The 27,445-nt window shown below is 36.9% G+C and overlaps 2 protein-coding genes across 4 annotated transcripts in view; both read left to right on the top strand.

Annotated features, from left to right (window-relative positions):
- Positions 1 to 27,445, top strand: part of LOC113038304 (RAD50 homolog, double strand break repair protein) — a 94,599-nt gene that overhangs the window by 30,748 nt on the left and 36,406 nt on the right. Inside the window, exons 23-26 of one of the 2 annotated variants that reach the window (XM_026195618.1) lie at positions 8,196 to 8,281; positions 8,377 to 8,519; positions 8,887 to 9,020; positions 12,627 to 13,004. The exons of the other annotated variant lie outside the window; for it this stretch is intronic. Of the exons in view, the coding sequence (XP_026051403.1) occupies positions 8,196 to 8,281; positions 8,377 to 8,519; positions 8,887 to 9,020; positions 12,627 to 12,813 (550 nt within the window). The 3' untranslated portion in view covers positions 12,814 to 13,004. Of the gene's footprint in view, positions 1 to 8,195; positions 8,282 to 8,376; positions 8,520 to 8,886; positions 9,021 to 12,626; positions 13,005 to 27,445 lie in introns of those variants that run through there. 2 annotated transcript variants of the gene reach the window in all.
- On the top strand, positions 13,343 to 15,120 carry il13 (interleukin 13). 2 transcript variants are annotated; one of them, XM_026195654.1, is made up of 4 exons: positions 13,343 to 14,271; positions 14,361 to 14,407; positions 14,691 to 14,822; positions 14,913 to 15,120. In XM_026195654.1, exons 1-4 carry the CDS (start codon positions 14,142 to 14,144, stop codon positions 15,015 to 15,017), a joined length of 414 nt encoding a protein of 137 aa, XP_026051439.1. In that variant the 5' UTR covers positions 13,343 to 14,141; the 3' UTR covers positions 15,018 to 15,120. The 2 variants fall into 2 exon arrangements, with proteins under 2 accessions (XP_026051439.1, XP_026051438.1); XM_026195653.1 differs by having other exon boundaries at positions 13,347 to 14,276; positions 14,363 to 14,407.

Raw genomic sequence — 27,445 nt, 5'->3', positions numbered from 1 at the left:
ATTTTAGGTATTAGCTTGGTTAATATTAGCTGTCAATCACTCAGTCACTGTTTTCCGCTAACTACTGCTAGAAAAATAAAGGGCTGAAGAAGAAGAAAAAAATAGAACACTGACAGATTTCTTTTGTAAACAACCTGAAGTTAAGCTCTTCTTTGGTGAGGGTTAGGATGTGGCATGCAGTGTTAAATCTTAGCACGAAATGGCTGGCAGCTAGGGATGTGTGATATTGACAAAAAAATATAGATCTCCATAGTTTCTGGGATTTTATCGATAACAATAATTTGAGTTTTGAGTTTTACTGTGCTGATATCTTGAGGACTACAGTGGACAGCTGACTCTTAAAATGTTTTATATTCTTCATATTCTGTGTGGTGGTCCGTTCACAGAAGTGACAGAAATTAATATTTTCCAATAAGTTTACATTTATTTTTTTACCTTTTATGATCATCATCTTCACTTTAAAGCCATTTTTTCTAAAAGTGTGCATTATCATATGAGTCAAATTGAAATGACATTTAGATGCATTAACACACTGTAATGTAGGACTTGAATGCATTTAACCTACAGTTATATGTGCATAAATAATATTTTACTATTGTAAACATAAAAAATGTAATACTGATATTTGAAATATTTGATACTTAAAATGTGAAATTAAAACCGACAGAGGGTGGCAGCAAGTCACTGTTGATAAGTGAGTCATTGCGATTAAACTGAATCATTTAACGAATTATTCATTCAGGAACAAAACACCCTTATGTTGATTAGAGATGCAAAACAGCGCTGTGACTGTGTTTGTAATCGTTTTTGTTGGTGAATATGTAGGCAATATAGTATATTTATGTATAATAAAACGGAAAGTCTCTTAATATTAACTTCTTGTTTATTGAACAGTTGTATAAAATCAGTATCACATTTGTAATCATGTTGATTATTGGAGGAAGAAACAACACTTTTCTTGTGATACAAACTATTTGAAATTATATATATTGCCCAATATATTGAATTTTGTGATACATTTTAAAAGACTGAATCTATGCACGTCATGTATGCGAGCACTCTCTGTAGATGTGTTTTGTCTGGATGCAATACTCTGTAATATAAAACAACACAGCATAAAACAACTATTACGAAACGTTCACTTGCACAAATGCTCCCACACATATTTTGGGGTCGCACAGTTTATGTTTTGGGAGCATATGCTACCAAAATAGTCACAATTTTGAGCCTTGATTCTTATCAATCTATTGTTTTCTGTGAGTGATTAAGATGAATTTTACATCATTCTGAAGCAAAAATTCTAGGCTACAAGCTCCAGGTGTGACTGTCTCGTGAACAAATTTTCTGTATGTGTTTTATGACCTTATTTCAGTGACTTTAAAATTTTACTAACCACGCATAACTGCCTGAAAGGCTAAATGAGCCTTTCAGTCAGGTGTGTGACTAAGAGGGAAGAGTAACAAGAAAGAATGTGAGGATAAAATAAATGTATATGTATTTTGATGTTTGTAGTTTATTTTAGAATATATCTAATTATCCCACAAAATAATTTTAGATTAACTTGCAAGTGCAGTAAAACAGTTTATTAGGAACAATCAAAGCTGACTTTCAAAGCTGAATTTTTATCATCATTACTCCAGTCACACAATCCTTCAGAAATCCTTCTAATATTCTGATTCTAAAAAAAGAAAACATTTATTGTTATTATTATTATTAATGTTGAAAAGAGACGAAAATATTTTTTGAGCCGGTCGTGACAAATGTGGGGGCTCGTCCTTAAATTTAAGTGATTTGTTTGGTAAAAATATTACTCAGTTTTATTGATTTGATGATTGATTTGTTAAATTAATATTTCTGTTTGCTCTTTTGGTAATGTTTAATATTTGGTTCCATAAATTCTGGAGGATAGTGGTTGGTTGGTTTGTTTGTTTTGTTGATTTGCGGGAGTTCAGGTTTGGTAAGTATTGGCTACTCTTTGTATATATTTAGAGGGGAAGTTTATTATTGGATTTGCTTTTCCCTGGTTAGGCTTAGCGGGGTATCCTTAACGGGATACTCTGATCTTTTTTATTTTAGTTTATTTTTTTTTGTACGGTGAAAGCAGTCAGAGCAGTTGTCTCGGGAACACATCCGTGTTTTGTGGTAGTGACTCGTTAATCGGTTGCTATTGCAAACGCTGGTTTATGGTGTATAAGAACCCACTGCAAGTAACTGTATGAAGATTAGGGATGAGTTTATGTAGTTTTGAAGTTTAGTTAGAGGGAATTGCTTATCCAAATTCTACCCCTCAAATATGTTTGGAAAAATTAAGTAGCCAATTTGTTGTTTGACCATGGCCTCAAAAATTGGGGAGTTTATTAGTGCTCCATCTGAAAGTTTGTTGAATAATTTAACTAAGGATCAATTGGTAGAACTTGCAGGTCACTATGAAATTAACTTGGTAAGCCAAGATAAACGTTTAAAAGATAACATTAAATTATTGATAAAAACGGAACTAATTGAACGTGGAATTTTAGACCCTCAGTCTCCAGAAGGTGCTTCAGATTTTGTTGATGCGTCTACAATGTCTCATTTAACGTTTGAGCAACAAAAACAACTCTTGTTAATTCAGAAGGAGATGAAAGGGAAGATGTTAGAAGCGCAAAATCGCGTGGAGATGTCTAAAATTCAATTACAACAACAGCAACTTGATCTTGAACGTTTTCGTTTAGATCTGATAAGAGAAGGAAAACTTGTGGTAATGGGAGGTGTAGACCGTGACTCGACTTCGTGTAAATTTGATGTAGTGACTAATATGAGATTGATCCCTAGGTTTGACGAGAAATATGTCGAACGCTTCTTTTTGTTGTTTGAGCGTGTGGCAGATGCAAGAAAGTGGCCTGATGAGGAACGTACACTTATGTTGCAGTCTGTTTTTACAGGCAAAGCTCAAGAAGCGTATGCATCTCTTAGTGTAGAAGATGCTAATGATTATTTGACCGTTAAGAATGCAGTGTTGAGGGCATATGAATTAGTTCCAGAGGCCTATAGGCAAAAATTTAGGTCCTGGAAAAAAAAAGATAGTCAAACGCATGTTGAGTTTGTACATGATATTTCAGTTTATTTCAGTCGTTGGTGTACTGCTTCTGATGTGAAGACGTTAGATAATTTGAAGGACTTGATGTTGCTTGAACAGTTTAAAAACTCAGTTTCACAAAGAGTAGCAACGTATATCAGTGAGAAAAAACCCGCCACCGCATATGAGGCAGCCATTATGGCTGATGATTTTTTTCTGATTCATAAAACCTCTTTTGGAGAAAGTGTTCAGAAAGAATCTTATGATCCTAGCAGGTCTTCTAAAATTGTGCGTGCTTCATCTGATCGACTACGTAGTTTCTCTGTTGGAGAGAAAGACAGAGAAAACCAGTGTAATTATTGCCGTGCGTTTGGTCACTGGAAGAATGAGTGCCCGTCTTTAAAAGCAAAAGATGTTGCTAAAGCTTTCTGAAGATGGCATTGATCACCCAGTTGGATTCTTTTTTTAGAAAGTTTAGTGCTTACCAACTTAATTATTCTGTGATTTGAGAAGGAAGCACTAGCTTTCATTTGGGCTTTGCAACACTTTGAAGTTATGTGGGTTCATCTGTGGGACCTCTGGTGGTTTTTACTGATCATAACCCATTCGTTTTTCTTCATTCATTACAGAACCCTAACCAAAGGTTAATGAGGTGGTGTTTGTTTTTACAGGGATACCTGTTGGACATTCGCCATATTAAAGGCACAGAGAACACAACTGCTGATGCTTTATCGCGTATTCATATAGTCTAATATTATAGGATTTGTCCTATTTCCTTGTCTTTATCTCTATTCTTTTCTTAAATTGCTTCCTAGGCGCCAGGTTGCTGGAAGGAGTTGGAGAGTTAAGACTGCTGGAGTTTTGCGATCTGGATTGAATCTTTTTTTTTTTTTTTTTGGACTGAAGCTTTGTGGAGTTATGATTTGTGTAAACTACTTTGTTCCTTTTTTTTTAGGGGGGGTGTGTGACGAGTCCCTCGTTACTTCCACTAAGACCGGTCAGTGGGTGTGGTTGGAAGGCTCGTCAACGGAATTGTGTACACCGGTTCCTTCCCTATATAGTTTCAGCTCTGTTTGGTGTGGAGTGTGAACTCCCGGTTGTTTGGTTTTGCTTTGGCTATTTTGAGGTTATGATTAGTTTAACTCGGTTCTGTTGGATGCTTGGAGCATTCGTTTGTTTGAAGGAATCGTGTTTTGGTTTGTTGATTTGCGGGAGTTCAGGTTTGGTAAGTATTGGCTACTCTTTGTATATATTTAGAGGGGAAGTTTATTATTGGATTTGCTTTTCCCTGGTTAGTAGGGGTGTAACGGTTCACAAAATTCACGGTTCGGTTCGGTTCGATACACTGATGTCACGGTTCGGTACGGTTCGGTACGTTTTAGATACAGCAAAAAGAAAAAATTGGCAGATAAATTTCCTTGATTTTTATTTAAATGTTTTATTTATTAAAACTAACAAAGTATGTGTTTTTTTTTTTTGTTTTGTTTTTTTTACATTGAACAATGATGGAGCTATTCTTTACCCATCTTCTATGGTGTTTTCTTAGCAGCATACTGTATAAAACAAAAATAGCTCCTTATAAAAATTTTTTACAAATTAAATGTAATATTGTTGTAGTAGTTATGAACAAATACAAAGATGTAACTCTTTTTATATTGAACTCTATAACTCTTTATATTGAGTGTGTTTTTACTCAGTTGGTTCTCTATTTGGGCTTATGTTTTTTGGAACAAAGCAGGAATTACGGTCTGGCTGAAATGGGCTCGTGAAGGAATGTTGTAATAGGGCTCAATTACATTAAGCATGTTCTTAAAACCTGCGTTTTCCACTACAGAGTAAGGTCTCATATCCGCGGCTATAACGTAAATGCACCATTCGCTGCGGTGATGTCCGTATACGGAGCCCAGGACGTCACCTGTAGGAGAAAAAAAATCAATCCGTGGCGACGGTTTTGCAATCCGTCCCCTCAGTTTATAAACCGTACTCACGAATTCATAAACTGTTCACTCGATTTAATAAATCGTGCCCACGAATTTCCAATCCGTGCACTCAGATTTTGTAAACCGTACCCTCGGTTTTTGAATCCGTACTCACGAATTCATAATCCGTGCGCACGCTTTCGCAATCTGTTCCCTCGGATTTGTAAACCGTACTCACGGATTCATGCAGCAAACTCCTACGTGTTAACATACAGTTTTATTGAATATTATTATGTGGAATAGGTTTACAGCAAAGTGCCTTAAGTGATTCTCTATCAAGTGTAGTACGAGGTGGAATACAAAGATTTAATAAGAAAGATGCGCATTAAAATCTTGTTCAATTGCTGATAATCTATAATAGCACTTGATTATTATTGTGCAATAAACCTGGCATTGTGACTGACTCTGGAGTAATTTTTTACTCTTTTGTAAGTTATTTTGGATAAAAGATTCTTATGCATAACCTGTTTAATAATATATAATAATGATACAAATAAAAATAAAGTTATTTTTTATAATTTTAATTTGTAGGCTAAATAAATGAGTACAAGACAGTAAAAATGTTTGTCATAAAATAATTTGTGAATTGCTTTATTTTTAAATAACCTTTGGACAGTTTTGGAAATGCTTGTGTACAATTCTTTCTTAACATGAAGACTTATTTTTGTGATTTTATTATACTAAGCTCCACCCACCTCACCCCACCTGCCGGAGTTAGATGCATGTTTCACTGTTAAGTGTAAAATGCGTGTCAGTTTTCAAATCCGAGGGAACGGATTGCGAAAGCGTGCGCACGGATTATGAATTCGTGGGTACGGATTCAAAAACCGAGGGTACGGTTTACACAATCTAAACGCACGGACTGGGAATTCGTGGGCACGGTTTGTTAATCCGTGGGTACGATTTGTTAAACCGAGTGAACAGTTTATTAATTCATGAGGATGGTTTATAAACTGAGGGGACGGATTGCAAAACCGTCGCCACGGATTGATTTTTTTTCTCTCCTACAGGTGACGTGCGGGGCTCCGTACCGAGCCTTCAGCGCGTACTGAGTGAGCGAGCGCCTGACTGAGTAGCCTAACATAAACATATAAGTTGGTGTTTTTTCTTCTTCGGGGGTGTCAGGGGCGTTGCCTGTTACGTCGTTTGGGTTATTGGGCTACCTTGTTGAACGCATAACATTATATTTCACACACCTTTTTTATTTTCCAAATTTAATTAATTAGTCCAACGAACCGTTCGGTACATAATGCGTACCGCGTACCGAACCGAAAGCCTCGTACCGAACGGTTCAATACGAATACGCGTATCGTTACACCCCTACTGGTTAGGCTTAGCGGGGTATCCTTAACGGAAACATGCATATAAGTTGGTGTTTTTTCTTCTTCGGGGGTGTCAGGGGCGTTGCCTGTTACGTCGTTTGGGTTATTGGGCTACCTTGTTGAACGCATAACATTATATTTCACACACCTTTTTTATTTTCCAAATTTAATTAATTAGTCCAACGAACCGTTCGGTACATAATGCGTACCGCGTACCGAACCGAAAGCCTCGTACCGAACGGTTCAATACGAATACGCGTATCGTTACACCCCTACTGGTTAGGCTTAGCGGGGTATCCTTAACGGGATACTCTGATCTTTTTTATTTTAGTTTATTTTTTTACTGACTCCAAGCTTTTGAATGGTATAGTGTATATTGTTACACTTGGAATAAGACTATGGTAATGATGCTGAAAATGCAGCTTTGATCACAGGAATAAATTAAATTGTAAAATATATTCATATGAAAAGCAGTTATTTTAAATAGAAAAAAAAATAACAATATAAGTACTTTAGCAAACTGGTATTGTGTAATGTTGAAATATATAAATTAACATCACATAACTAGCATCTCCAGTGTGTAAATTGTTTTTGTTATCTCAAATAAACTAATTGATAAATTACATTATTAACATTTATTGTGATGGCCACTGATACTAGTAGTACAGTAGAACATTTGGTGATGTGAATGAAAATACATAATGTTTCACTTGATAATACATTTAGTCAAGAATTATAGTTTGGTAAAAAAAAAAAAGTCTAACTAGTAAAATGTGTAAACGTAATGTGAAAACTAATAAAAAGTTTATTTTATATTTATAGACGGTTTCAACGGCATCAACATAAACAAACGTTAATGCGCGTGAGCGCTTTTGTGGACCTAACTTAACTTCCGGTAGACTCCAAATAGAATCAATAACAACAGCCAAGTCCCTCTAAAACTTCAGTTTACTCATCACCTTGACTTTAACTGCGTTTGTAGATGGCACCGCAGCCAGACCGATATAACACAGACCGGAAGTTAACTTAGGTCCAGGCGCGTGCGCCCGATGAAACCGTCTATATTTTAAAAAAGACTCATGTTTATGATGCTGGATAAAGCGATTCTTTTTTTTGTTTTGTTTTTTTGTTTTTTGATGAAATCCAAAACTCAAATCCTGAGGTAATCCTCATCACATCTTCTGTTCGTGAATTAGGTCTTATTCGTCTCGCTGCTTTGTTTTCTGTGGTATGGGCATTCACAAGGAACTTTATAATCTGAATAGCGCATTCAGCACGAGGGCGTGGTCGCATTAGATATAATGAAGGGAGATGTGAAAGACGGACATTGCGTTGTTGTTATATGGATTACTTTATCACAGAATATTTGTTTTTTTGGTAGCACTAATTCAGTTTAAAAGTAAACATGTGAAGCTTTCTATAGATATCTTTCTCATGTCTCATGTCTCTTCGTTGTGTATTCACAGAGTTACAGTTCATTTTAATGACGTGTTTGTAAATGAAGATCAGCGCAGACAAAGGCTGCCGACAGCACACCTTTTTTGTTTTCTTTATTTTATAAATGCACAATGTTTTTTTATTTTGTATGTATACAAATAAAATTAAACCCTTTCAGTTGATGTATTGATCTTATCTCTACGATCAAAACTGAAAGTGTCATTTAAGTTATTTTCGGGGTGATCAGGAGAAGATGTCTCAAAACGGGTATACGTGGGGATCGACTCCAGAGGGTTAAGTGAATTTAGGCATTTTAGTGTTTCTACAGCTTGATTTACTTGCCGTTTTAGATAGTGGGAAAGGTTTTTTATTTATTAATTCATATATTTATTTTTATTACAGAACAATAATGAAGTTTCACAGCATGAAGATGGAGGAGATTAATAAAATCATCAGAGATTTATGGCGGAGCACGTACAGAGGACAAGGTCTGCCATGATTGATGCTTATCTTCATATATCCCATAATTCTTTCTTGTAAACACAAATATATTGTTGTTTGCATGTCTCCTGATCTCTCACAGACATTGAGTATGTGGAGATACGCTCTGATGTGGATGAGAACACCTCCGCTGGCCTGAAAAGAAGGACCTATAACTATAGAGTGGTAATGGTCAAAGGAGACACTGCGTTGGACATGCGTGGACGTTGTAGTGCTGGACAAAAGGTCAAAAAGCCGCTACAAGCATCATTGGTTTCTCTAGAAAAAAAAAAAGAAAAAAAAACTAATAATCACCCCTGGGTTGCCAATAAATGTAATGTACATAAAATAATTAATGCATATTTTTAATACAAATATTATCTATGCAGTACACACACATTATCTGTTCACAAAGCTGTCGTTAGATTTTGTAGATAAGAAGAGGATGCTGACACTTCTTTCAGTCAAACCATACCTGGCTCGTGGTTTTATTGGTTGATGGATGAAACTGTTTGTAGATCGGAGTGTGTAACTGCAAATTAAAGCAAAATTGTCTATTTTTAATTCCAATAAAATGTTTATAATCTTTGGTTTACTGTGTGTTTGTCTGTAGGTTCTTGCCTCTCTCATAATACGGTTGGCTCTGGCTGAGACCTTTTGCCTGAACTGTGGGATTCTGGCACTGGATGAGCCCACCACCAACCTAGACAGAGAGAATATAGAGTCTTTGGCACATGCACTGGTGGAGTAAGTTTTTATTAAAAAAATAAAATAAAAGAAGAAGAAAATACAGGCAGCCTTTAAAAAGGAAACTTAGTCGATTTACAGCTGGATAGCTCCTCCTGTTCTCTTAATGTTGTACCTCTTCGGTATCTGCTGGAGGTTTTAAGGACAGTTTAACCTTTTATTTTAATCATATTAAATAGTAGGCACTGTTCCCTCAATTTAATACATGCAGTTGTAAATCCTCTGATGAAAAAAGCCAGCCTTGATCCTTATAGCCTTGATAGATACCTCCCCATTTCGAAACTTTCTTTTTTTATCTGAAGTCTTGTAGAATGTGGTATTTCCTCAACTGAATGCTTATCTCAATACTAATAATTTGTCAGACAAGTATCAGTCGGGTTTTAGGAGGCATCATAGTACAGAGTCAGCCTTGTTAAAGGTGTTGAATGATCTTTTAGTAGCAGCAGGTTTTGGACAGTCTACCGCTCTAGTCCTTTTAGACCTAAGTGCAGCATTTGACACTAGTGATGTGCGGGTCAGGTTGGGGTGGGTAAAGAAATTGTCGCTTTATTTGTGGGCAGGTCATTAAATAAAAATTAAAAATCGATATGTTGCTTGCAATTCCCTATAGCCTATATTAAATATTTGGAATATCTATTTTCATATTTCATTAGGTTCTTTGATAAGGTTACAATATGTAGGCCTATGAAGCAACATAACTTGCATGATGTCCCGATGTGCGGTTCGTCTCATAACCCGCAGGTAATGTTGGGGCAAATAAAGAAATTGTACTTTATTTTCGGGGCGGGTTGGGGCAGGCCAAATAATTTCATAAAAGTGGGACTTGCAGGTTGGGAAAAAAAAACAGACACTATTTGACACTATTGATCCTGCAATCCTACTTGAAAGATTAAAAAAATTGTGTAGGTATTCAAGGCTCTGCAGAGTGGTTTAAATCTTACTTCTCTGACAGATCATTATTGGTGGAGATTGGAAAATTTTCTTCCTCCTCTGTTCCGTTAAACTGTGGTGTGCCTCAAGGTTCTTTCTGCTTATTTTAATGCACGTAAAAAACTTGAGTGATTTTTGATGACAAACTAAAGTTCGATAAGCAAATCAGCACAGTTGTAAAAAACTGTTTTTATCATCTTAGATCCATAACGGAGTTGAAAACCTTTTTAACAACAAAGGACTTGGAGATTGTGATTCATGCTTTTGTCACTGCTAGGCTCGATAACTATAACTCGTACCTAGGTTTGTCTAAATCTTCTTTCTTACCAGAACGAGAAAGAGGAACTTGCTTCATTACACTGGCTGCCAGTTGAATTTTGTATCAAATTTAAGGTGTTACTGTTTGTTTATAAAGGATTACATGGTCAAGCTCCTGAATATCTTACAGATCTCCTTTTACCTAGAAATTGCTCTATAGCGTTACAGTGTTCCAATAGTATGATGCTCTCTGTGCCCCAATCATTTTAAATTAAAAGGAGATTGTGCTTTTTTCGATTGCTGCCCCTAGATTGTGAAGTGATTTACATGTATCAGAATCAGAAAGAACTTTATTGCCAAGTATGCTTGCACATACAAGGAATTTGTTTTAGTGACATAAGCTTCCAGTATATAAAGAGACAACAACACAGAAAAAAACCTTTGCTAATAAATAAGTCTATAAACAATTGTGCTATAAATGAAAATGGAATAGGATTGAGTAATATGCAGGGATGTACTAGGATGGAGGGGTAAAAGATAAATGTAAGGATATTGCACATTTGTACAGCATAAGTGGGTAACATTTAATTGTTCATGAGGTAGATTGCCTGGGGAAAGAAACTGTTCTTGTGCCTGAATGTCCTGTTATTTGCTGCTCTGAAGCGCCGACCAGATGGCAAAAGTTCAAAGATGGGGTGACTTGGATGTTAGGGATCCAGAGTGATTTTCTGAGCCCTTTTCCTCACTCTGGATCTATAGAGTTCTTTAAGGGTGGGAAGGGGAGCACCAATAATCCTTTCAGCAGTCCGGACAGTTCTCTGTAGTCTTCTGATGTCTGATTTTGTTGCTGAACCAAACCAGACAGTTATTGAAGTTCACAGTACAGACTCAATGACGGCTGAGTAGAACTTTTTCAGCAGCTCCTGTGGCAGGTTAAATTTACTCAGCTGGCGAAGGAAGTACAACCTTTATTGGGCCTTTTTCACAATGGAGTCAATGTGATTCTCCCACTTCAGGTCCTGAGAGATGTAGGTTCCCAGGAATCTGAATTACTCCACTGCAGCCACACTGTTGTCCATAATAGTGAGTGGGGGGAGTGCAGAGTAGTTTCTCCTGAAGTCCACGATCATCTCCACTCTTTTGAGCGTGTTCAGCCCCAGGTTGATAAGACTGCACCAGACAGCCAGCTGCTCAACCTCTTGTCTGTAAGCAGACTCATCACCGTCTTGGATGAGGCCAGTGACTGTAGTGTCGTCTGCAAACTTCAGGAGCTTGACAGAGGGGTCTTTAGAGGTGCAGTCGTTGGTGTACAGTGAGAAGAGCAGTGGGGAGAGAACACATCCCTGAGGGGCACCTGTGTTGGTGGTGCAGCTGTTTGACATGAATTTCCCAAGCCTCACTAACACTAACTGGTGTTCCACTGACAGATAGATCTAGGAACAGAAAGCTGGGTCAGTTTGGTCTGGAGGGCTGTTAGGATGATGGTATTGAAAGCCGACCTAAAGGGGGTGTTAACGATTGTGTAGAGAGATGGTCAGAAATGGGTGTTGGGGATTTCAAATCTACAATAAAACTCATTCAGGTCGTTAGCAAGTCGTTGATTAGCCTTAGTGCAGGGGTATGGTGTCTTGTAGTTAGTGATGGCTCTCAGTCCTCTCCACACTGAAGTTGAGTCATTGGAAGTAAACTGGTCTTCCAACTTTTTAGTGTAGGTCTTTTTAGGCACTCAAATCTCTTTGTTCATTGTGTTCCTGGCCTGATTGTACAATCTGTCCCCATTTCTGTAAGCATCCTCTTTGGCCTGACAAAGATTTTCTGTAAACCATGGCTTATCATTGTTGAATGTTAAATAAGTCCTGGTAGGAATGCATATATCCTCACAAAAAAAACTGATATACGATGTCACAGCCTCTGTGAGTTCGTAGTAGCAGCTTCAAAAGCTCTCCAATCAGTGAGGTCATAACAAGCTTGTAAATCCTGCTATGGTTCGCTGGTCCATCTCTTCACAGCCCTTACTACAGGTTTAGCAGATTTAAGTTTCTGCTTGTAGGTCAGTATAAGATCAAGCAGACAATGATCAGACAGCCCCAAAGCTGCTCGTGGAACAGAGTGATATGCATCCTTTATTGTGGTGTAACAGTGATCCAATATGTTACTGTCTCTGGTGGTTACATTGTTCCAATATCAGGAGTAGGCTGACTCCTATAAAATTGACGTTTTTATAATTTTTGTTTTACTTTGTTTCATTCTTTGAACATTTTCTGCTGTCTGTATCTGTTTTGTGAAGTTATGCTTTTACTGTACAGCAATTTGGTCAGCACTTGCTGTTTTAAATGTGCTTTAGAAATAAACTTGCCTTGCCTTGCCTGGAGGAACATCGCAAAACATCATCTTTTATTACTTTTGGTTTCTTTGCAGGATAATTAAGAGTCGTTCTCGCCAACGCAACTTCCAGCTCCTTGTTATCACCCACGATGAGGATTTTGTGGAGCTCCTGGGACGATCCAACTATGTTGAGCATTTCTACAGGATCAGGAAGAACCAGGACCAGTGCTCAGAGATCACAAAGTGTAACATTAACACTCTTAACTCCTACCTGCACTGATGCATCAGATCAGATGAGAGAAGAAAGACTTTTAGTCTACAGAGGTGATGGAATCAGTTCAGTTCTTGGACGGTTGTTAAGTTTGATTTAAACAAGGTTTATCAGCCTCCCTGCATCTACCAACTAAAAGTGTGTGTTGGCCTTCTTGAACACTTAGTTGACTCATTTCAAAAATAAAAATTAAAAAACAATTCTGATTTCTTTCATTTCATGAACCATTATTTTAGGTAGTATTTGGACTAGTGCTGCTGATTAAACAAATTAATAAAATTCCATTTTATAATTAATGTAAAACAATATCCACAAAAATATATAACCATATTTAAATCAGCCCTGGCACCAAACACATTTGGGGGAAATGCATAGCTACTTTAGGATGTGTAAAAAATTATGCTTTGTTAATTTCATTAGTATTATCATTGCATTTATTTTAAAGAAATAATCTAGTGTTCTACAGTAGGTTTTGAATGATAAAATTATATATATATATATATAATGTGACATTATTTAAATAGTCTTTTTTATTATTTATATCTAGTGTCAGATTTCCATGGAACATGTCCATAGTTAAAGAGATGAAATACATCTGTGGTTATTCTGCTAGGACTTAAATAAAAAAATTAAAAAAATAGTTTAGGTACTAAAATAAACTGAAAATGTTATTTAATTTGATCACTAAGCAATAACATCCAAACAAACATTTAGTGTGAATGTTTGACTCATCAATGTGTCATTAGGGGGATTGCTTGCCACATATATGCATCTAAAATAAGCTTTAACATTTAAGTTCAGTCAAGCAACATCTTAAAGAAGCATATCTTCAAACATGTTAAACATTTTAATGAATGGACATTTGCTGCCGTCATCTGTATGACTAATGCATCTCCAGTGAATCGATGCTACTGCAAGTAAAAAAAAAAAACACACATGCAGATTTGCTGCAAAAGCTATCAGTATTGATCATTTAATTTTGCAGTATTGAAACTTATTTGCAAAAGCAAGCAAACATAGTGAAGATTTAGCCTTCAGCACCCCATCTAGAGGTCTGATACCCAAAATCATTAAGATCTTTCTTGGCAGTTTGTCAGTGTCAGTTCCAGGAAATCAGGACAATATGACAAATCATCAACCTCATCTCAATCAAGATATTTTGTGAGTGCACCGTTACCAGCCAATGAACGAAGATTAGCTTACGATGCAAAAAGGAAGCTTGGTTGTCAAGTCTTGTCTTTCTGAGAGTATATATACACAGCATTCAGCAGTGGAGGAATCAGGTCCCTCTAGATTCAGACAAACAAAGCCTTGAGAAACCCAAGCAGACAGACAAAATGAAGACTATACTACTGCTTGCTTTTGCTGTCTTGGTCTCCAGCATTCCTTTGGAAAAGAGCGATAAGAAATTATTGGGAGAGCTTATTGATGAGCTAAACAGTGAAGTGAAAAGATTGTCAGAGAATAATGAGGTAAAGTTAAACAATCCCAAAACGGACTATACTTTAATGTACAAGGTAGAATGTGATTGCAATATTTAATTACCTGTTTTTTCTAGACAAATGAAACCTACGTGACCGACCTGCAAATGCATAACTGTAAGGTGAGGTGATAGACATTTTTATTGACTCAACAGAATTATAAGATAGTGTATTAATATTTGAGTGTCTTTAGTGCACTTTTGAAGTTGGTTTGTTCACTTTTGTGGCTCTCATATGTGGTAACATATGAGGCTGAAGAACAAAATATTTTTCCTGCTGTGAATTTTATATTTCTGTCAGCTTTTGTAAACCTTTTTTTATTATTATTATTTATTATTTAATGCTAACAATCAAATTCAGAGGACTCAAGCCCTGGTCTTACGTGTGATTTCATTATCTTTGCAGAGTGTGTTTTTCTGCCAGGCCGAACAAGAACTGTTAAAGGAGGTTTCTGGACGGTCTGGTGCCGAATTTGACCATTTCCGTACTGACAAGAAACTAATGAGGAATTTACACAAGTATAACCAGCACCATGTGGTAAGTTGAACTCTGGAGCTTGATGATTTCTCTATATGATACCTACTGTCTTATTTGAGTATAATAACCATAACATTTACTTTATTTCAGGAAACCTGCAAACCTGCTCTTAAAGACGAAGAAATGACTCTGCTTGATTTCTTGAAAAATCTCTTGACATGTGCTAGGCATGTGAATGGACAAAAGTCAAATTAATTTATGAAGGATCAAAATTATTATATTTTTTTACATTGTCTGTAGCAGTATGTAATTTTGTACCTGAAATAAATTTGCATAAATATATTTTTTCAATCTTAAATACAGTCTGATGTTTTACAGTATTCATTTTGGTCAGTATTTCAATGAAGCGGTGAGTGTGCACAAATATACTATGCATTTTTAGACAGAACCCCATGATGCATGTAGCGTACATATAACTTCTGTCCTGCAGAGTGTAGCTCCAAAACACCTGTCTGGAAGTTTCTAGTAATCCTCAGGACCTTGATTAGTTGGTTCAGGAGTATTTAATTAGGACTGGAGATGAACTCTGCTGGACAGTGGCTCCATTGATGTAGTGGCTTCTTGACCTTTTGTCCAGCACTGCAGTGTCCACACACATCTCCTTTAACCATTACCACTTTATAGTTCTGGGTCTAGATTGGTTTACCTCAAGAAGTGAAAAACCGATGTTGGGTTAGTTTTATTTATTTTAATGCATTAATCAGCAAATGTTACAGATATCAACATTATTTTTTCCAACTCAATTTGAATATTAAAAATGTTTGATGGCTATCAAAAAATCAAACCTAGTTGTTTGGTAAATTTTAAATTCATTTTAAAAATTAGTTTAGGTAATATAAAAATGCCTCAGAAATTGGTTTAGAGAAAAGATGGCATTTGGTTTGATAATATTTATGCAATGAATTTCAATAACACATGGATTTTAAATATGACTGGACTGTCCAGTTTTTTTCAAGCCACTGTATGAGACTCACCAATGTGACATTAAAGGTGTTACTTGTCATGTCTATGGTTTTAAAAATGGTTTTTACATTCAAGTTGCCATCTAACATCTTAAAATTTGATTTCAAACGTTATTTATCATCAGACATTTGCTGCTGTCATTAGATTAGTATGACTAATGTTTCTCCAGTGTATTCATGCAACTGCTGGAACAAACACCTGCAAATTTGCTGCAAAAGCCATCAGTATTGACAAGAAAACATAGTGAAGATGAGGCCTTCAACACCCCATCTAGAGGCCTGCTCCCCAAAAACATTATGATCTATTTTATGATCCGTTTGTTAGTGTCAGTTCCAGGAAATCAGGACAACATGATTTCAAAATGTATTAACCATTCAATTAAAATATTCTGTGAGTGCACTGTTGCAAATAATGTAAAAAGGAAGCTTGGTTGCCAAGTCTTGTCTTTCTGAGAGTATATATACACAGCATTCAGCAGTGGAGGAATCAGGTGGCCTTCATTTAACTAAAGTCTTGAGAAATCCAAGCAGACAGACAAAAATATAAAGTTTGATGCTCACTTTCACTGTATTCACCCCCAGGATTTCTGTGAAACTCAGTGAAACGACTTCACCGGCAGAGCTTGATGATAAGCTGAACATGACCTTGAAAAAATGTCACGAAGGAGCCCAAGGTCAGATTTAACTAAAGTGTAGTAACTAGTATAGTAGCTATAAGCTAAAACGGTCTATACTTTAATAAACAGAGCAGGATGGGATTGTAATGTTCATTTTACCTGTTATTTCTAGAAGAAAAAAATCTAACCAAAAGATGTCAAATGCGACACATCAATGAAAAATGTCTCAAAGGAGTCTGAGGTAAGATTAACTAAAGTTTAATAACTAGTAGACTATATTACTAGTAAAAAAAGAAAATAAAAAAATCTAACTACCTTTCCAAACTTTTTGTATACTATTTTCTTTTCATTTATTATACAATTATTAATAGAAAAAATACCTCTAAAACTAGCTTGCTCTATTCCTTTTCTATTCTATCTGTTTTCTTTTTATTTATTATATCATTTAAAAGCCCATGCTATGTGTACTGTGTTAACCTAACTGAGACTTGTTATAGCACTTGTATATCATTGCTCTTTTGTTGTTTTTGATTGCTTCAACTCTGCTTATTTGTTGCTTTGGATAATGGATAATGTAAATGTAAGGAACTTTTCTTTTCTTTTTTTTTCTTTTCTTTTTCTGAATGTATTACTTCATTTACTTTGGCCGTTGCAGTATATAAATTTGAACCTGGTAAAATTTTGTAAATATATTTATTTTAATTTTATCACAAATATATTTATTTCATTCTTAAATATGGTCTGTTTTTTTTATATAAAGTCCAGATTTAGAGCAGTATTTCTGTGCAGTCACTGGTTTAAAAATGTGGATTATATCACTATTTTATCCATGCAAAATAATGACAGTGATGGACAAATTTGCAAAATTATTAAAACGGAAAATCAAACATTAAGGCTGCAGTTATATTTTGATATTATTATTATCTTTATATCTATCATATGTTCTGAAGTCCTCAAGGGCCCTGTTCAAGCCACACTGATTAATAGTCATGCTTGATGCTATTAATCTTTCATTTATTCATACAGTTTATGATTTATGCTTGTTTAATATTTTATGTGTTCACTGTTAATAGAGATTAGTGTATTTTTTCTTGAATTAGTTATGTCTGTTTCAGATCCCATATACATTGTGTTAAGTGGAACACAGAGACTTTGATATGACTTGATCAAATTCTAAAAATGACAATAATAAGGTGACGTGACATTCAGCCAAGTATGGTGACCCATACTCAGAATTTGTGCTCTGCATTTAACCCATCCGAAGTGCACACACACAGAGCAGTGAACACACACACACACACTGTGAGCACTGACCTGGAGCAGTGGGCAGCCATTTATGCTTCGGCGCCCGGGGAGCAGTTGGGGGTTCGATGCCTTGCTCAAGGGCACCTAAGTCGTGGTATTGAAGGTGGACTTAGGATATGATTGCTTTCTCAATCATATTTTCCTATAGGCTTCATGCAGCTCCTGTTTCACTAATTCACAGTTCATTCAGCTTAAACATTTTATCCTTGTTTTCTCTGGGAATCAAACCCATGTCCTGAGGGTAGATTTGGGTCTGAGTCCACCTTTGTCGAGTACGAGTCAAAGCCAAGTCCACAAACATCGAGTCCGAGTCCAAAAGGGGCCGAGTTGGACTCAAGTCCGAGTTCTTAAAGGCCGAGTCCAAGTCGAGTCCGCCCGAGTCCAGAAAGTAATTAAATTAAAAAAAAAGATTATAAATTGGTATTGTACATTTTTACATTCTATTAATATTTTAACCTTTCAACCCATTAAACCAAGGGCAATATAAAAATGTAATAAAGAAATACCACTGTTACATCTAGTCATTGCCATTGAACATTTTTATTTTATGTCAACAGAACTAGTTTCCTATCAAAAAAGGTTTCAAAGGTTTTATTGTATTACAAGTGCATGCAAATACAAATGAACCTATTTTATTATTGTATCACACTATATTCTTCTCCAGTTAAAGCTGACATTTCAATTATTTAATGCCTCTCCCGCACATTTGACGGAGGTAAAGTGCAGCCGATGAGGAGATCCTTAATGATGGCATTATGAATTTCTTGTTGTCTTGGAGAACTTGTATCATAAAGTTGCACTGCTTGTTTGGTCAAATCTGGTCTTGCAAATCCTGCAATGCTGAGCTGTGCAGCATCTGTTGGTTTGAGAACCGAGAACCGTTTCTTTTGGACGCGTCCAATTTGGGAACCGATTAACTGATGATATATATATATATATATATATATATATATATATATACAATTATTATTTGTTAATTTTTATATATATATATATATATATATATATATATATATATATATATATATATAAAATTATTATTTTTTTAGTTTTTTAAGATGCATGTTTCTAATCTGTGTATTGTAGAGTATGTATGGGCGGCCAAAGGGGTTTTCAGGGAAGTTGGACAATAATTAAGACTCCATGTTTAATATGAATAAGGTATGATTTATGAAATATCTGTACTGTATTTATAGTTAATGATGACAGATTCACAAATTGAGTTTGTACTAAACAGAATATGAACACGAGTAGAGCAGCTGATACTGAACCGCAGCATGTGCTGGTTTAAACGATTCTCGTTTTAGAGTCAAGAACCGGTTGCATCGGTTTTCGGATCATCAGTAAACTGAACTGAGAACTGTTTCTTTCGGACGTGTCCGATTCGAGAACCGAGGAGCTGATTCAGCGTGAAGCCGACTGACTCACAGCGCATCTGAAATGAACTGATTCTTTTGGTGATTGATTCTGAACTGATTTTGTGCTATGTTGACGAAACGTCTGCAAGCATGAGATGATATGCTACTTTGTTACACATGACGCGGACTCGACTGTACTTGGAATATTTTCAGAGTTCAAAATGTTCATGAGTCAAAAAAGTCCATGTCAAGTCCAAGTACAAATTCACCCGAGTGCGTGACAAGTCCGAGTTCATTCAAAATTGGACTCGAGTCCAAGTTCGAGTACCCCAAAGCCCCTTTCACACTGCCATTCCGGCAAATACAGGGGTAAAGTGTTCCTGCAATTGGTCCCTGGTCGCTAGATTTGGCACTTTCACACTGCCATTGATGACCCCGTATATGTGCCTGCTTTGACACAAAACCCTTGAAGAACCCGTAACGACAATTGACATCAGCGTGTGACGTGTAATGTATGAGTCGACAACGCCAGGCACGTTATACTTTCACTGGGGGGGGGGGCTTAGATGATTTCTAGATTTAGATGAAAAACTATGGCACAGCTGCAACCGCATCTGTCCAGCGATGCCAGTTCTGTCACAACATTAGAAACTCAATCCCCTGCTGCATCCTGACCATAGCACTATGTTTCATGAGGCATCAACGGCCTCTTACACAATGCCGGTTAATAGTTTAAGCTTCAGATAATTCAGAGTAAGGATATGCCTGTATCAAATTTTCCTATTGCGATTAATTGCTCATGCTTTATCATGGTAAATTGTATTTATTGAAATTTAGTTTAAAAAAGTGCTCAAAATATAGTATAATATAGTATGATATGTTAAATAACTTATTTTTTTCTAATAACAAAAATAACTGAACATTTAAATAAAATAAAGCAATACAGAAAAATATATAAAGTTAAAAGTTTTGCACAGATTAAAGTGCAAAAGAACTAGAAAGACCAATAGGTAGCACTTTACAATCTCATTAGTTAACCATTAACATTCACAATAATGTTGGGAAGTCGTGGCCTAATGGTTAGAGAGTCGGACTCCCAATCGAAAGGTTGTGAGTTCGAGTCCCGGGTCGGCAGGAATTGTGGGTGGGGGGAGTGCATGTACAGTTCTCTCTCCACCTTCAATACCACGACTTAGGTGCCCTTGAGCAAGGCATCGAACCCCCAACTGCTCCCCGGGCGCCGCAGCATAAATGGCTGCCCACTGCTCCGGGTGTGTGCTCACAGTGTGTGTGTGTGTGTTCACTGCTCTGTGTGTGTGCACTTCGGATGGGTTAAATGCAGAGCACAAATTCTGAGTATGGGTCACCATACTTGGCTGAATGTCACGTCACTTTCAATAAGCAATAGCTACATTTGCTACAGAAGTTATTAATCTTTGTTTAAAAAAAAAATATGTAAGTCTTAGTTCATGTCAGCTCATTAAATACAGTTGCAACTTTACATTTTTACAATGTGTTATTAAATATTGGAATACCTAAGATAAATGGATGTTGAGATTAATTTTTCATTGGCAGTTTATGTCAAGCAATGAATTAACTAATGTTAAAAATGAAGCCCTGATGTACAGTGTGAATTAACAATAAAAAAATCAAAACACTTTCAAACAATATCTGTGGGATGTTGTAGTCCAGATTAAAATAGCCTTAATACTTAAGTATTTGGCACTGTGATGAACATCAGAGCAAATACACAAATATGATTTGCTATTTAAAATTGTGTTTTAGAAAGTAGTGCAGCTGATTTATGCGGTTTCCAGGGTAAGGACTGCATTTTCTGCAGTTTAGCACCATCTGCTGTCAGAGAGTGAATGTGCTTTCATTCAGAGCGTCTCTCTTGTCAAGTCACCTTTATTTATATACCGCTATAAACAAAATACATTGCGTCAAAGCAACTGAACAACATTCATTAGGAAAACCGTGTGTCAATAATGCAAAATGATAGTTAAAATTCATCATTGAATTCAGTGATGTCATCTCTGTTCAGTTTAAATAGTGTCTGTGCATTTATTTGCAATCAAGTCAATGCTATCGCTGTAGATGAAGTGACCCCAACTAAACAAGCCAGAGGCGACAGCGGCAAGGAACCGAAACTCCATCGGTGACAGAATGGAGAAAAAAAACCTTGGGAGAAACCAGGCTCAGTTGAGGGGCCGGTTCTCCTCTGACCAGACAAAACCAGTAGTTCAATTCCAGGCTGCAGCAAAGTCAGATTGTGCAGAAGAATCATCTGTTTCCTGTTTCATGTGTTCCCTCATGTGCTTCTCTTACGTGCTTGTTTACATCAGAGCACACACAGGTCTTTTAAGCAGCTGGTTGTGCATTTTGACCAGTTGATGGGAATAGGATTCTTAAAACGCATTCCAAATTCTGAATGATTTATAATATATAATTATTTGCTGTATTTATAAGTGCCCTTGATAACAATATTGTGCATATTCATTATCGTGATATATCGCAGTACCGAATACCGCACAAGTCTAATTCAGAGTGTTGAATACATGATTAAAATGTATGATAAATGATATACTTTGCTTGTTTAACATGTTTGTTACTACAATGTGTTTTCTAAGTTCAATATACTTAAAGGTACAATCTGTAAGATATTTGAAGTAAAATATCCCAAAAAACACTAGGCTAGTGTTATATGTTTTGTCCAGCTCATTACTAACAATATCTCTAATATTTTCAAGTACGTGTAAATCATGAGAAAATTCCCATTCTAAACAGTGACACGGTCAGGTGCAGTCGCCTGTCAATGACGTTAGTTACCCTTTGTTACCGCCTTTACTGATGTAGAAACCACATGACAACAGTGTCGTGCACAAATGCGGAAGTAGTGTCTAGCGTCCAGCAAACCACTAGCTTGCTTCAAGCAGTTCCTTATTTACTTCTTCTTGCACGTTTTATGGTGGATTGTGTTACTTATTTATGGAATAATTACAGTTTACCGTCTGCTGCTGGTTCTGTCGACATGAACAGCTCCTGTAAACGTAAGCGTACGGGCCAACCAAACGACCCAAGAAGAGTTTGGGACAAGAGGAGAGAAAGATCTTCTAGATGTAGAGAGCTTTGCGACAAACAAATCTAGAAAGAAATCTAGAAAGAAATGCCAATCTCGCTTGTGTTTTTCGAACTGCAGGCACTGCAATGCAATCTCAATAAGTTCCAGGAGAGCTAGCCCTAATGTGCCTTCATCATTGTGCGTACACTCTAAAAAATTTGGGTTATTTTGGCCACCCAGCGCTGGGTCGAAAAGGGATGAACCCAACGCTGGGTTATCATGTTTAACCCAGCCTGCTGGGTTGCTTTTTTTATGGTTTAAAATGACTACATTGCAGGGTTTCAATAACCAGAGCGGGTGTTTTTTATCACTGTATTTCAGAAGGAAAACTACTGTATTTAGAAAATGTTCAAATTCATTTCGCATGTTACGTTTTTGAGCTCAGTGCCGCTTTGCAGCCGTTACCATCGAAACCTACCTCTCCCGCTTATCGCCTCCTGCTGGCAGAGAATTAACTCGCGAAGTGCCTCCACCAATTGACTGTAACGATGTGGGAAACAATGCATTGCTACGTTAAAATGAACCCAAATTGAGCTAGGCATTAAACCTACAAATATTGTTCATTTTAAATATCACTTTTACACACAAATAATAATTATCAAAAGGAAAATATTTATTAAAAACAAGAGAAAAGTCAAAAAGTAACATGTAAGAAGAAATGCAGAAAAGGATGGCATTAACAGCTGTATTGTTGAATATAATTTAAGATCAAATTGGACTATGTTCAATTGTATATATTGTATAGAAATATACGAAAACACTATTATACAATACATTTACAATTAGTTAGGTTATTTACCAACTATTCTGGCATGACAGTACACAAATAAATCACAACATTAATATTATAACATTTAACAGACGGGTGTGTGTGTGAAAGAATGTGAGCATGTGTATGAATGACAGTGTAAACTCTTCTACTAAACAACACAGAAAAAGCATTTAACATTGTTTTTACAAATTATACACTTACGGTTTGTTTCATAGTCCATGAATACAGATCATGCATCACTGTCAACTTTCATGATCTCTTTAGCATAATTGATGTAGTCATGAAGAAGCCCCATCAGCACAGCATGTGACATCTTCTACATCATCCAGGTCAGCGTCCTCCTTTAAACCCCTGCTGCATCAGTTTATGGCAGGGGTAGGCAAGTTCGGTCCTAGAGAGCCGCAGTCCTGCACAGTTCAGCTCCAACCTTAAAAAAAAAAAAAAACCTCACCTGCCTGTACTGTAAGCTGTGTCCAAATTCAGGGTCTGCATCCTCCTTAGGATCCTTACTACCCGGTTGAGGGAGGAGGGGGTCCTCCGACGACCGCAAAAAACGCAAGTCGGTGTTTGTGAATTTGGACAGCCTACCCTTCTTTCAGTTCCCTCCCTTACCCGTTGCTCATATCCTGTCGCCTAGCAACCGTGACAGCGCTAAGCAAGACGTGGGTGAAGAGCACATCATTCTCTCCCCGGAGCTTTATAAACACTTCTGTCTGCTTGTTCGTCCTTAGAAGCGTTAAAAACAGCTTCAATCACTAACAAATACGCTGTGTGTAAGGGGATATTCACACAGGCAGTAAGGAAGAAGCTAGTTTACGAAAGAAAACGTTTTTTTTTTTTTTTTTTTACATATACACGTACAAATGTAAAAAAAAAAAATTGCTTAACTCTAAAACAAAATGCCTAACTAGACAACCACTGAAAATATATATTTTTGAAAAGCCAATTTTTTAAAAACTTCGAAACCTCGAAAATAATACTCCTCCCCCACTCCGCTACCGCTCGCTTCGTCCTGCCGAAAAGAATTATGGGATAGCTAGGACGGGAAAGGATCCACCACACCCATCCTTCCAATTCGGGGAAAAGGAGGACGTATTTGTGGGCCGCATTTGAAGGATCCTACGAATTTGGATATCCTTCGTCGCGGCTCTGTGACGTAACATCCTTCAAATGAGTCCTCCGAAGGATGGAGAGCCTGAATTTGGACACAGCCGTAGTAATCCTGAGTGGATTGATAAGTTTGTTCAGTTGTTAAAGTTTCAACACTTTGTGAGGTTGTTTAATGTCTCCTGTCCACCACAGCTCTCGTGAAGGCTATAATGGCAGCACTAGTGTGAGGGCACGTAATATTGTTTTTAATAAAATATTGCTTTCTGAAAGCTTCTTTACTGAAACATTAAAACAGTCATGACATTCACATACCTCACAAATGTTCATGTACGTAGATGGCTGTCTTCAAACGGTTAGTTCACCAAAAAATAAAAATGGTCATAATTTACTCTCCCTCATGTTCTTCCAGACTCATACAAACTCTGCTCATTTTTGGAAAACAAATAAATATATTTAATATTCTCTTAATTTGTGTCCTCCATTGCTAGTCTGGGTATTTTATTTTCAACATACATGTTTGCTATCATATAATTTAAGATTTATTCATATATAAATATCGGAATGAATTACTTCTACAATAACTCTATATTTATGAAGCTTGAAAATACTGATTATCTAAACTATAAATGGATTAACAAAATTATGAGAAAATTAAAAATATATTCATTTCAATATATTCAAGTCTTATAGGTTTGGAATGACATGAGGGCAAGTAAATTATTTTTTGTGTGAACTTTACCTTTAAGAGGGAAGACCAAGAATGATGACTCTCCAAAACAGACAAGACAACTCCAAAGTTGGTTTGAGTTCTGCAATGAAAAACACAGACATCAATGGTTTTAATGAAATGAGCACGTAAACACACTGTTGTTGCATCAAAATGTGAAGTAAACTGACAGGAGACAACAGAAACATTCTACAAAAACTAACAATATTTTAGTCTTAGTTAAGATAGAGATAACTATGTTATTCTGAAGTTTACTCTACTTAAACCCGTCTGTCCCTCTCTTCAGAAGAACACATCCTCCTCCTCACAGTCTGAGACTCCTCACAAAAACTGCTTCTGTGTCTTTAACTCTCGGCACGAGGACAATGAAGACACAAGCTCGACAAGTCTGAAATATTACATGTAAAATATACTTTTAACAGTTAGCACTTCAACAGCCTCAAAATAATTATGCTAGTCTTTACTACACAATGCCGTTTCCTTTAGGAGACAAACATACATTCAGTTTAACCGCGAAAAAAAAGACAAATTAACATGATTGTAACAGTGACCATAATAGTCTATAATAGACCATAAATAGACCATAAACGCCTCAAAAAGTACAGATAATGTAAAATCTTATGTAAATATGACAAAATACATTAACGGACGTTATATTAAAATGACCTCTTCCGTTCAGTAACGTTAAATGATGACATTAAGACGTTTTTCTTTTTTTTTTAATTAACGTTAAGCTTCTTTCTTTCCCCTTTCATACAACCGGGTAAACAATAAACGACAACTTTACATTTTGAATATTTACCTACCTTAGTCTTTCACTCGCTTCTCGTTTCTTTCACGCTGAGAAAAGGGTGGCTGCTCGCACTGGAGACGTACGATCTTGACGTGAAGTGCATGCTTTCCTTCATGTCCGTGTTCTTAACCCAGCCCCGCTGGGTTAAAACATAGAACAATTTTCAACCCAAACTTGGGTTAAAACATCCCAAAGTCCTATCCAGCCGCCTCAACCCAGCATTTTTTAGAGTGTAACCTTAACAATGACTGGTGGGAACAGTGCCATTCAATAATATTTAAAAACTATTTTTAATTTTAACAAGGAGAAATGAAAAAAAATACTTTAATATCTTTATCAAATGTGGAAAAAGAAAAGAAAAACAAAACCAGAGAGTCGGGACAGCTATGTCTTTGTCAGCTGAACTTGATCAACATCACGGCGAACGTTACCTCAGCACAGATTAATTATATCGTGTCATTGAAAGAAATACCATTCATTCATTGTAGCAATAAGGATAAATTGGCAATTAAAGAATTAGGACCACCAAGACCAAATTTAAACATCAAACAAGTATCTACAAAGGGCGGGAAGTCGTATAAATGAGGATTTTCGAGGACTTGGTATGAGTGGAGAAAAAGGCCAGCAGGCTGCGAAGTAGATGTTCCATTTCGAGAGCATGACAGACATCGCATGGACAATTACATGTGTCACCGAAATGCATCATCTCTCGGAGAAGGTGAAAAACACGAAAGAGCAAAGATGCATATGGATAGTAGGGAGCAGTGTAATGTAAGAGAGTAATGTAAGTAAGCAGTGTAATCTAAGTTAGGAATGTGATATAAGTACGCAGTTTAATACAAATGAGCAGTGTCATATAAGTGAGTTGCAGTGGCGGACTGGGACAGTAAATCAGGCCGGGAATTTGACCACCCCAGGCCACCTCTGTTGCTGCAGTCACCACCACCCAATTCATGTGTCCACCAGACTGCTATACTCTTCTCTTAACTCTTAAACTCTAAGTTCAACAGCGGTCCCAGTGCGTGCCGAACCGTGTGGGGTGAACTGAACGGTTTGTTTTTTTCAGTGAACCGTCCCATCCCTAGTAAATATAAATGTAATTCTGACCGACCTGCTCCCTTACTGGCAAACATGGCTGGGATTTTGCAGCAACTTGCTGCGTCTGCGGCCAGGACTTTTCTCCTTTTTATACGTTCCGTCTCTGCTCCTCCTTTGCTTTTACGCTCCATTTATGCACAATTTTCTAAGATAAAGCCTGCCTCTGGATATAGCCAATTAGGCAGAGCTTCGCAGATGTTTGGTCATGTGGTGGTGTCATTTGCACTCCGCAATCGCCTGATTCGTAGATTCATAAGACCATCAATTAGTTCGCAGTTGCATACCAGCCTATTGCACGTCAGCCTGATCGACTGCACAGCGGCAGCTGGTGGGCCAGAATGACCGTCAGGCCACCGGGAAATGTCCCGGTGCTCCCAATGGCCAGTCCGCCCCTGGTGAGTTGTGTAAACGGTGATTTATGTGACTTCAATCATTTCTTATTAAACTGAAATCGAAGTAAAAAACTTTTTTGGAAAAAAATTTCATATCCCCCCCAGAGAAATGGCAGGAGCCGCCACTGATTAATATTATGGGGCATACATGCCAAACGCGGGGCATCGCGTCTCTAGACCCGCGCGAGGACGCGTCTGATCCATAGTCTGATCGCGTCTTTGCATTGTCTTTGTATGTAATCTACTCGCGCAAAACGTTGAACTCGGATTTGTTATGTATGCCAAATTATTGTGTTTGAATGTACACTAGTGTATATATTTGTTCAACAAGTGGTAATCGTTTTCATATCATCTGACTAAACAGTAAT

This window comes from Carassius auratus, chromosome 21, assembly GCF_003368295.1.
Source record: "Carassius auratus strain Wakin chromosome 21, ASM336829v1, whole genome shotgun sequence".
In the NCBI taxonomy this organism is placed as follows: Eukaryota; Metazoa; Chordata; class Actinopteri; order Cypriniformes; family Cyprinidae; genus Carassius; species Carassius auratus.
Note: the sequence above shows the minus strand (reverse complement) of the source record. Positions and strands in the feature narration are given on the sequence as shown.